Source organism: Argopecten irradians, unplaced genomic scaffold (genome assembly GCF_041381155.1).
Source record: "Argopecten irradians isolate NY unplaced genomic scaffold, Ai_NY scaffold_1072, whole genome shotgun sequence".
Classification (NCBI taxonomy): domain Eukaryota; kingdom Metazoa; phylum Mollusca; class Bivalvia; order Pectinida; family Pectinidae; genus Argopecten; species Argopecten irradians.
Window position 1 is genome coordinate 1 of NW_027188539.1, and position 12,496 is coordinate 12,496.

Genomic DNA, 12,496 nt, shown 5'->3' on the forward strand with positions numbered 1-12,496 from the left:
CATTTTTCAGACTTTTTAAATGTTTGTAAGTTTTTATACAGAACTTGTTCATGTCTGATACCATGATTACATGTATAACAAAATTGGTAGACTTAACACATCCATTTCACCGGCTATACTATGGTCATCCTTGATATTCCAGGGGTTACGATCACTTACTATCTCTACACCCGTGGACTATCTCATAGTAAAATTCGTGTCTGCTCAGCGGAAAAAATTTGACCAATTACAGGCCGGCAAAGATTTCCTCTGAAGACTACAAAGAGAATGACGCCTAACATCAAAGCCATACAGTCGACCACAGTGTACCGTTATACGGCTCTTTGGATGTACACACCACATTGTACCGTTATACGGCTCTTTTGATGTACATCAAATGACAATTACCTGCACTGTTCTGTTGTCTCCAGTTTTACTATGATATATTTCAGGGTTGTAGAGATTGTAAGTGATCGGAACCCTGGAGTATCGAGGATGGCTAATGGTTGTTTTACTATAAATACAGTTTTGAATAGATAAAATAACGAGACTGTTATTTGGATGTTTAAAAAGATGAACAAAATCAAGCTGATGGAGAATTCAATAGTGTTAATCTTCAAAAATGCTTCTGTGAATTTATTGATTCTCCTGCTCTTTGTTTATTTGCAATAATAGGGTGTTTGTTGATGCATGTGTGTGTGAGTCCCTGGTATATATGTAAGTGGTACTAAGTAAAATGAAGAACGTAAGATGGGAATATCTGAAGGCATCTTTGTGATATTATTTCAGCGTTTAAATTATACAGTAAAATGCAGTTTGTGAAGAATTTGAATTTTCTTGTTCATTAAAGTCTTGTGAAAGTGTCGCAAGGGGTTGGTTAATACGAGAACACTGATTAACCTTGCAAGTCCTTTATCCTTATAGAACGTCACAATCAGAACAACAATATTCTCACGCACCCTGTAACAATATCAAAACATTAGTTCAGAGAATTAAATACATATACATGTACATAATATGGCTATAATGAAAGTATACCCATCTGACACACATTACTGACAATACTTATTGCATTATATTAGGATAGGTATGTACATATTACATACAAACAATTATATAATTATCTTAACGAACAGGTTGATATATCAAACTGTTTATGGATTTACATTTACAAAATATAATGGTAGAACATTACGTATATAACAGTGGCAAACTATTGGTATTATAAAACATATCTCACCTGCCTGGGGCACGTACACAATACAAACTTATACAGGTGCCGATACTATATAAAGTGTTGGTTCAAACCTACCAAGGTCAAAACAAGAATATTCTATAACATAAGGTAAAAGATATACAAAGGGATTCGTTATAAAATAAATATCGGGATAAGGACATCCAGGTGAGTACACCTGATGACAAATTACATATTTCTTAATATAATGAATAATATATAAAATATTATAAATATATAATTAGATCTTTTTATATCAACGTCAAGTGAAATCAGTGTTCAGATAAATCGTGCCAAAATGGATAAATGGGATATGTAATGGATATTAACCGAAGAGGAGGTATGCATCTGTATACCAACTTGGGCATGTGCAGGTTGTGAATCCTGAGCCGCGAATACTAACATGCAGGCTTAGATTCTAGTTGCTTGTTCAAGTCTGTTTGTCTAATTCAAAATGTCTGTAGTATGTCGCAGTCATCTGTCGTGTGTCTAAGTGACCAGTATAGGACGTCAAAGGGGCACAGAAAAAAAATGGTGTTAGTAAGTCCTAAGACAGATTAATTTTATGTCTGTTTAGGGTTATCCGACCGACCCTAATTTTTACCCCCGACCCCTAAAATTTTGTTTCCACATTTCTACGAAAAAAAATTAAAAGTTGCGACTTCGATCTCAGACTCCGGTTCCAGCCATTATTTTAGAGTGAAAGACACTAAAAAAAAAAAAAACCATGCCGACCTACCAACCCTATTTTTTTTGCCAATGTAACTCTAAACAGACATATTATTTTTTTGGCCTTATATATAATTCTTAATTAAAACTATGAATACAAGTAGGTGACTATCCAGGACTACCCTCTGAAAATGAAATAGATTATTATACATTGTAACTATTGCAATATTAATTTGTTAATAAATATGATATTGATGTCATTAAAATGACAAAAATGACCCTGCTAAAAAAGCAACTTTATTTGTTCTGAAGAATGTCTTTGACCTTAATTTGAACTCAAAATAAACTATTGTCTCAATTTTCACCACGTTTCTACCTGTCATGTACTGGTAAATAAACTTGCACCAAATTTGCCAGCATGTCTTTTAACATGCTACACATCTGACCTTTATTACTTAAATGAATGCAAAGGTCATTAATTTGAGCAAACTGTGTAAACGCCTCATACAGCTCTACAGCTCTCAAGGCCTCTTGCTCAATGAGAGATTGCATTTAGTCTCTTGCCGGTGAAACCAGAGAACTTCATACAATGGTAAAATAGGAAATAACAAAGCTTGGGATTGAATTGGGGTCAATAAGGTCAACTGCAAAGGTCACTGCTACTAAAAATAGATTGTTGTTTCACCTGTTTCACATAATATTAGTTTCCAAACGATAACTTGAGAAAACATTTTGATCAAACTTCACACAATGGTAGAAAAATGAACAAATACAGTTCGGGATTGAATTTGGGGTCAAAAGGTCACCTACAAAGGTCAGTATTACTAAAAATAAAGTACATTGTAATTCACAAATTTTAGTTTTTTGGGTGATAACTTGAGAATACGTCAACGGAATTTGTTCAAACTTCATACAATGATAGCAACTGATAAAATAGAGTTTGGGATTGATTTGGGGGTCAAAAGATTAAAGGGACAATTCATTCTAAGAGAACATTAAAATTTGTATATATATCAGATAAAACAACTTCTAATGGAAATTACATCAGTCATTTTTACTGTGATATGCCTGAAACGCCTATGGTGGTGACACGTGTGTGAAATATTCAAACTCGAATACTCACCACAACATTCTAAAATTATACACAGATCTTAACAAAACCTATTACTCACCACAACATTCTAAAATTATACAGAGATCTTAACAAGAGCTATTACTCGCCACAACATTCTAAAATTATACAGAGATCTTAACAAAACCTATTACTCACCACAACATTCTAAAATTATACACAGATCTTAAAGGGACAATTCATTCTAAGAGAACATTAAAATTTGTATATATATCAGATAAAACAACTTCTAATGGAAATTACATCAGTCAGTTTTACTGTGATATGCCTGAAACGCCTATGGTGGTGACACGTGTGTGAAATATTCAAACTTGCTCGCTGTCCGCCATTGCACACTGTGGTCGAACTTCTTGTATGCCGAACCCTGTCCCTTGCTCGTAATGTAATGCAACTTTTGGCTAGAACTGCTCAAATCGCTCTGACAGTAGTGTGTTTACCTTATTAGGTGAATTGTCTTGCCTAAAAATCATTTTATCACCTTCTCAGTGGTTATGTAGTTCATTTGTTTAACGTGCGTGACTTTGGCTCGGGTATGGGTACAGAGTTAATATTGTACCTGCTTAATCGTATTGATCAACGATTTGATATTTCAACGATATTAATTAAAATACTTAACAATGTTGTGGAATTTGTCAATGTTTTACGTTATATGTTTCATAAGAAATGTAGAACAATACATTTATGCTATAGTTTGCTTATTGGTTATGTAAAAGAATTTGCCTGAGTGAATTGTCTCTTTAACTACAAAGGTCAGTATTACTAACTTCAATATACATAATTTGTTCGAACTTTATATAATGATAACATAACTAAACAATAATAATAACAACTTACCTGATTAGAAAATGTAATTGGTGGCAGGGGATGTGTGTTGCTTGTAACAATTACTGTAAGCTTGTATAATTTTTTTTAACCTATTTGGCCTCTCTGACTTAAATGAAGGTCAAGTAATTCATGTGAACAAACGTTGTAACCCTTTCAGCATTATACATGCTCAGACCGTGAATGGTCAAGGTTATTCATCCCAGCATGCATCTACAGACTCAATTCAGTGTATAACATCTTTTGGAGGCACTGGATGATGCTGGACAAAATGAAATGATTCAACGTAGAAGGTGGAGCCACTATTTTTAGGGTGATCAGTAGATGTTTCCTTGTCAACATTAGTGACGCCATAACTGTCACACTTTAAATGTCATTTATTGCTTGAGAAACGTCAAATTAGATTGGTCGGACTTGGTTTACATAGAAATATTGACAAGGGAGTGTAAATATGGAGAAAATAATCACACAGAAAATGTAGAATCAGTTAACATATTTATTTCAAAGTCATCATCATTAGCAACACTTTAATAACTCATCTTACACACACATACACACACACATACTAAACTACCAATCATAAACAGAACTTTCTCTCCATTAAAAAAACCAAGTATACAGCTTTTACACAAATACCAGTTAAACATATTACTCAGTTATACACAAATAACGGTTAAACATATTCTCCCATTTCTCTGTGTATGTTACCATCCATACATAATGATAATCATCTACACAAATGAACACACTCATTTACACTCCAGTAGATCATGTGATTCATCCTGTTACAATAGCCTCAGCTCCATTTGATCTACAACTGTATACAAGTTCCTGTTGTTGTCCACACTATAGGTATGGTAATTAATGATAATAGCCGAGAACTGATATTACATGAAGACTTATTCATATGTTTTATTGTACTCGTGTTGCTATGAAACCGTGACTATTAATACAACAGTATTGTGTGTATTAGTAGTATCATTGCTGTTCTAGATACCTAAGTATAAAGGTTGTGAGAGAAGTGACATCAAACAAATAGTTTCTATTAAATTGTTACCAGTAAAAACCCTACTACCTGCGTAGCCTGAATGATTTTCAGTTTTTAATGCTAGCTATAATAAAATTGATCATAAAACTTTAACCAGTGATTTATTGTAGGAAGAAACATTTCAACAAGCAATAAATTAAGACCCCTGTTGAGAAATGACTTGCAAATAAATGTCACACCCATAATCCTGTAAGAGTCATACAATCTGACAAAACTTTGAAATCCAATCTAAGATTTTCAACATTTCAGATTCTTCTCAATTATTATACATGTAAATGTTTATGATTGTTTTTTTTTTTTTCTCCAAATACAGATAAGAATCCTTCCAAGAAAGTAGTAAGCACTTTTTAAGGACTCAATAACCTGCGAGGGAGTCAGCTAGTTTTTTACACATGTTTTTAATTTGAGTGTTTGTCATAAACTCTGAAGCACATATAGCGTTGGTAATGGCGATAGTTTCCACAACAGTCTTAGCCTTCACCCAGATACGGCCATTCATCCCCACAGCCGTCTCATAGCGCATACTCTTACCAAGGCACTTAAACAGGTCACAGTCTGGACTGAGCACCCTGAAATCAAAATCAATCATTTTATCAGCATTACGTTTATACTGCAGGACATATATGTAAAACACCTCTTCATGAGATAGAGTCCAATGACCTGATTTGAATAAAGACCATGGTAGTCCTTCATCCCGGCATTCTACAGGCCAAACATCAAAAATATCTAGGCCTGATGGTTTTATGAAGTAGTCATTTAGAATTACCAGTCGAAGCAATGGACGGAAGAGAGACAGATGCACCCAACATTAGTTTAATCTTTGAATAATTCCTCAACATTTAGGAAAACAATATACAATATACATTCTTCTTTAGTACATAGTCAAAGACTGTATACAACAGTAGCATATAAAAAATTTCTCGCATCACGGACAGGGAAATCTCACTTGATACCCAGTGCTAGATTTTTCTATCTCGTTCGATCTGTCTGGTGGAATTTTACCCCATTCATGTAACGGTCCGAATTGGTGATGTCACACGCTTCGGACATTCAGACATTTACCATGAATTGTTTGGTTGTTGTTTTTAATCATTAAAACAGTATGTAGCGACTGATCATCATATATTCCCGAACTATAGTTTTAAGCGGAATGACTAAAATTTGATGTGCAGATGAAATGGTTAATCAGTATTGAACCAGGAGGCCCAAGACGGGATAATTTTACACTCTGAAAGCCAACTGTTTTTAGATGGGTTTCATTATATATATTTGAGACGTGAGAAAAAAATCTATTACCTTTAAGTGATCGAGAATGGGTATCTTAGTCTCGGGCTAAGATTTTGTAACATCCCAACCTCGGCTAATGCCTTGGTCGGGATTATGTTACAAAATCTTAGCCCATGACTGAGATAACCCGATCTTAATCACTTACAGGTAACGGTAGCTGAATTAATACAATCTAATCAATTTTTCTGAGAGTCTGTATGAACTCCAACTCCTACTTACTTGCGTGTGAGGTTGATGGGGACCTGGAATAGGTATCCGTTATCCCTTCCGATCACTCCAAGTCCGCCACTCTTACCACTGCTGTCTATACACACAACCTCTCCCTCCATATCCTTGTTAGCTTCCACAAACCTACAGTATACTATATCTCCAACCTACAACAGGCAAACAAAGAAAACACTGTAATTTGCTTGTAATTCATGATGATGGATATGAAGTTGATTTAATTAAGTATAATGAATTTAAACATCGCTTTCTATTTAGAATGATGAATTCGATTTTTTTTATTCATTCTATAATTTCTTTTTCCGTTATAATAAAATTTATGTACATAATTAGGACTTGATATCAAATATCATTGGATAAAATAAAATTAATTTTCTCCTTCATTAATAAGAGCTGGTAAAATAGTACATGGTAAAGGGGGGAGAGAAATAAGTAAAGGGAGATAATTCCTTAGAAGCAGGGTTTTGTATATATTGTTTTCATACTTTTCACTTGATTATAGTTACAAGGTAATTTGCAAATGAAATAGCCAAGTTGTATACTTCTAAAGCAATCCCACTCTTATTGTTAGTTTTAAATGATTTTAGCATAATTTATATTAGGTATAGCATGTGATTAGAGGTTCAAGACACTACACAGAGATAGTGTGTGATTCGAATATAAAACACTACCCAAAGATAGTATGTGATTCGAATATCAGACGCTACACAAAGATAGTATGTGATTCAAATATAAGAGGTTACACAAAGATAGTGTGTGATTTGAATATAAGACACTAGATAAAGCGGAGGTTACCTTCACATCAGGTCGATTCCTTTTGGTTGCAGCTTCAAAAGCCACGTAGGGTAAAGATGCCTGGTCACTGCTTCCAACATCTACTCTAAATATATCGCCAGCTTTGGCTGTGACAATGCCGAGGACTGTGTCTCCTCTAACAGGTATGTACTGTGGAAATAAATGTATATACATTAAAGCAGGGCCATATTGTAAATTAGATTTGTACTGTGGAATAAAGAACATCTCTCACCAATAACAAGCCAAATTTTCAATAATTTCTGAATAGTTAAGGTTTAGATCATGAACATTATATTTAAGACATTTGCTTTCAGATGGTTCAACATACGGTAAGTATTTTTACATGTACCATGTGTGAACTTGATATTTAGACAATGGAGTACTATGTAACATGTCCTTCCCTTATGAAATAACAAGTAAGAGGAAACAGGTGTATATTTACATACATGTATATATACATTGTGATAATTTCCTTTCAATATATCGATACTTAAAATTCATATCAATGACAGCTCTATATTTTAGGTAGTCATGTATACTAGTATTCAATATTTATGTTCTAGTCATTAATTGAATGGTAAGAATCAGTACATATATTAAGTTTTACTTGTTAAAGTTCATCGATACAAATATCATTAGCTAAATACTAAAATGTTTCATTATAGGAATTAGTGGTGGGACATTGGTTGGGGATTCAAACCGATCCGATGATCGGATAGGTTAATGCTGGCGATGTCGTTTTACCGATTATTTAATCGGTTACAAGAATATCTTCCACAACAAACCGCAGTGTTATTTGATTGCCCCCAAACTACTAAAAGTTGCTTAGTTTGTTGTGTGCATGTTTCTCACTTATTTTGCTATAAATTTTTCATATATAGCTTACATCATTATTGATATTGTGTTACTCTGTTACTGTATATAAACTGTATATCAATATGAAACCCTAACTCACTTTTGTTAATTTATTAATTTAAGTACCACTTACATGAACTTGCACACTATATTTGATATAATCCTATACTACAGTAGTGTTGTGGTATACTGGTATTTGGTCCTGCAGGTAGGGCGTAAGAATTGTACCTGCTGCCCTTATTGCACGATCGTAAAAGGCGACTAAATTTAGGATCTTATCTTTTCTCTTCTTCCTAACTGACTTTATCTTTCCTAATGCCTCCCTTGGCACCGCCTTACTTTTAGCCTTGAGTTCATGATCAGCATTCGCCCCTGTGAGGAAGGCTCTGGGTTCTGTCCCCTGGCCGAGAACTTTATCCGATTAATCGGTTACCGGAAACAAGAACCGATCATCAACATCGGAAGGCTCTAAAAAGTCGTCAATCGATTATATCTGATGATCGACCCACCACTTATAGGAATATCATTACGGGAAACAGTAGTATAACTAGCTGCTCATGATTCAATTGTGTAATATGTTGAAGTGAGCTGTAGTACATGTAGTGTTGTATTATGACATGGCCTCAGACCACCGGATTTTTCTATAACATTGTAGGTTTGTGGCACGTATGTGAAAATATCTTGAAAACAAACAGGTTTTGGGACACTTTCTAACTCGACTGCGGCTTAAGAATAAATAGCTTAATTTTATTTTAGTTGAATCAAATTCTTTTCAAAATTTTAAAATTAGGTAATTTGCATTTTTCTTTGGTATGACATACAGTGAAAGTAATTGTGGTCTGAGGCCACATGTGATATTAATGCTTTTAGAATATAAATCAATTTTTGGAAATTGGAATTATTTTATGGCCATCAAAGATTTTTGATTTTTTTTTCACTTCAGTTTGCCATACAAAACATCTTTTGGGATGGGCAATTATATATATCAAATAATAATGTATGTGAACCAATGTTTAAGACATGAAGTTCTTATGAGATAGTGCCTAGTAATTAGTTTTCTTGGATGTAGTTCAAATGTCAAAATATAGGTCAGTGACCTACTTTTTGTACATGATATCTTTTGTTCTAAAAAAAACAGAGTTGAAAATATTGAGAGAATACTTCTTCTTTTGACAAATACCGTTAAACATATTAGGTTCATTCCATAAAAAGCATATCCTTTATTTCACTTTTAGTTCGTAGACCTAGATCTAGTCCAACTTTACAACCTATATCTGATATAATTGTGATAGAAAGGGTTTATATCATTGTTGCATTTATTTGTACAGTATGTATATTTGTTATTGCACTCTTCTAAGTCTTCACTTCAGTGATCTGTTTATGTATCTTTGACCCAAATTCAGGGGAATACCGTGAGAACAGGTCTTATCTATGGTGTGTTTGCTGTTTAGCAGTCACATTCATCAACCTAGTTGTCCTCATGATCACCCCGATGCTGACAGCTGACTGCTGGCCGGAGTACACGTGTGGTACACGTGGGAGGTGTTTATCAGTCAGTTGAGCCTTGTCTGTATTTAAGCGGAAGTTATATTTAGTGTGTAGGTGGGTTGTTGTAGCAACGGTTTCACCTAAATATGGTGCTCTGTCCGGACTTTGACCAATCAGTGGTCACTTTGGGGTACTGGGTTGATGTGTCGTTATAAAAGGGGCTGCTTCTAAGGAAGCTTTGGTCTTGACTAGGGAGAATGGGTTAGGGACAGAACCACGCCGTGCACTGTCAACAGTGCAACACTTGCGGGGTCTCTGAACTACCATTTGGGTTTATACTTAGAGCTACATGACTAACAAGGGTTTGTGTCGTTCTAGGGGATTGTCAGGGGCTTAGGGCTTAGACATCCATAGGAAACCTAGTTCGCACAGTGTAGTAGGGGATCGTCAGGGGCTTAGGGCTTAGACATCCATAGGAAACCTATTTACGCAGTTAGTTATGTCTCTTAGAGTTGGGAACATTTGGTAGGTCGGTTGTCTCCCGTTAGGTGTTGTTGGACTGTGTTTGGGAACACGTGGTCTTGTTGTTCTGTAGCTATATAATTAGGGTTTTGCTTCATATAGGATAATTGTATACTTGTTTCTCTTACTGTAAGTTGTCTACATCAGGCACTATTGTAAATATATTCTTTTCAATTCTGTATTACTTGTCTTTTATATAATAAATAGTTATTTGTACCTGTATTTACCTAGTTGAGTTATTGGATTAGTGTCAGTGCTTCCGCTACATCCTAGAGATCGAACCTGTTGAGATACAGGCCTGTAACCTGTGGAGGAAACGGGATCCGGAGAGGATTTGTGACGACTGTGGACTCTGTTGTATACTAAAAATACTATACGATCACGATTTGGGACTTATACATATAACGGGAGCTACAGTCGGATCGCCCCTCCGGGTCTCTTGTGTGGAAAACCCATTCTATTACAGAATGGTGCGTGTGACCAGGATGTAGTTGTGTAAGTACTGATTACATTATCCAATTTCTCAAAACTTGTGATAACTATATAACTTAGTTGTTTTTGTAACATTTATTTACCAAGCGTTTATATATATAGTATGATTTAAACTTTATTTGTGGTGTTGTAGGTGCTTTATCTCTAGAATATTCAAGACCTCTAGTGATAGACACTCTACTAGTGTTAAATTATATAAAGGCCTACGCTGTTTTAAGTTTAATTTGGATATTGTTGCAATTGGGTGGCATATTGTTTAGGGAACTATTGTTATCATGGAGAAGGGTTTCTTGCATGATCAGGATAGTAATAATGAGGTATCGGGACTGGAAACCAGTTCATATGTACCTCTTGTACCTCCTAGTAGGGTTAGAAGAAAAGAGAGACACCCTGACACATTCGATGGTCAAAGCTGTGATTGGCAGGATTACATCGTTCATTTTGAACAGGTAGCTGCCTGGAACGGGTGGACAGACATAGAAAAGGCCCAACAGTTAAGTATAAGTTTAAAGGGAACAGCCCAGAAATTATTGAGTAACCTTACTGTTGGAGAGCTGTCAGATTATCAGTCGATAAAACAATGTCTCACCCAAAGGTTCAATCCTAAAGAAAGGAGTGTGGCTCATAGATTTACTTTTAGGGAGCGTAAACAGGGTAAGGACGAAACTGCGTCTGATTTCGGGTATGATTTAAGGAGAACTGCCCTCCTAGCCTACCCTGAAATCCCGTACCATTACCTGGAATGTCAGGTGGTAGACCAGTTCGTTAACGGCCTACATAACTTTGAAATGCGAAAGAAAGTAATTTTCAGCCATCCTAGCACTTTGGATGAGGCTATTTCCTCTGCAGTCGAATATGAGGCTGTAACATGTAATTCCACCAAGAAACCTATAGAGTCTGAATCGGTATGTTCTATACAAACAAATAGTACTGTAGAACAAGTTCTTACAATTAACCAAATAAGTAACTTACTAGATAAGAAAATGTCCAGTATGAAGGGTAAGGATAAGAAGTTAAAAACCCACGTTAAGAATTATGGGGACAATAAAGTACAAAAAGGTACCTGTTTATTTTGCAAAGAGGAAGGACATTATGTCCGAGAATGTAAAAGGTTACAAAACCTACAGAAACTAGAAGATAGAATTAGCCAGTTAGAAAAACTAACTAGGGCTGGGATCAGGGCCGAGACGTCAGCCTGTCCAAATACATTAAATACTATAGGTATTTCTAGGCCAGAGTTGGGAATAGTGGAGAAAGCTGAAAGGAAATTAGAAAGCGAGGGAAAAGTATCGGGCCAGGTTCCATTAGGGTTACAAAATGTACGTTCAGGCATAGGTTGTCTGTATGCAGAGGTGCAAGTACAACAGGTAACATGTGGAATGCTGATAGATACTGGGTCCCCGGTTTCTGTTCTATCCTTTGACGAGTTTATAAAGTTGGGGCTAGGTGTAGAGTCGCTACAGAGATTTGATACAAATCTCACCACAGCCGACGGGAACCAACTCGAGGTAAAGGGGTGTATTCCTTTAGTATTTAAAATGGGACAATCTGTGTTCATACAGAACTTTGTAGTTTCAAAAGTTAAGAATTTGTCTGGGATACTGGGAATGGATTTCTTGTCAGCACATTGCAGTTCCATTCAATTAGAAAATGCCATTTTAGAGACAAATAAGGGGGATATACAGCTAAGCAGACAAAATTTTGAGTGTAATAAAGTAATTCTCTCTGTTATGAGTATAGACCAGCAGGTTGAATCTAACGAGAGAGAAAATAAAACAGAGCCTGTAACTACAAGGGTAGTAGGTCAACAATCTACTATGGTAGATGACGAAATAACGTTTGAACTTCAGGTCGGCAATACTGGGAACATTGCTACTGATAAACGGGACAATGAGTTAGTAGAAGACTCTAGGGATGTTCAAGTATCAAACAAGGATGAATATGAAGC

The 12,496-nt window shown here is 35.5% G+C and overlaps 1 protein-coding gene across 1 annotated transcript; it reads right to left on the bottom strand.

Moving 5' to 3' along the window:
• Nucleotides 1-4,318: 4,318 nt before the first annotated feature.
• LOC138313928 (exosome complex component RRP40-like) lies at nucleotides 4,319-7,431 on the bottom strand. Its single transcript, XM_069254164.1, has 3 exons — nucleotides 7,192-7,431; nucleotides 6,391-6,545; nucleotides 4,319-5,453 (listed from the first exon to the last, which is right to left on the bottom strand). Exons 1-3 carry the CDS (start codon nucleotides 7,414-7,416, stop codon nucleotides 5,240-5,242), a joined length of 594 nt encoding a protein of 197 aa, XP_069110265.1. The 5' UTR covers nucleotides 7,417-7,431; the 3' UTR covers nucleotides 4,319-5,239.
• Between the last annotated feature and the right edge of the window lie 5,065 nt (nucleotides 7,432-12,496).

Bases quoted from the DNA above. Each gene is read 5' to 3' on its own strand.
- LOC138313928 (XM_069254164.1), bottom strand. From the start codon at position 7,416: ATGTTCTTTATTCCACAGTACAAATCTAATTTACAATATGGCCCTGCT. The intron at 6,546-7,191 runs GTAACCTCCGCT...TGCCTGTTGTAG, and splicing joins GGAATCGACCTGATGTGAAG to GTTGGAGATATAGTATACTG. The intron at 5,454-6,390 runs GTAAGTAGGAGT...TTTTGATTTCAG, and splicing joins CCCATCAACCTCACACGCAA to GGTGCTCAGTCCAGACTGTG.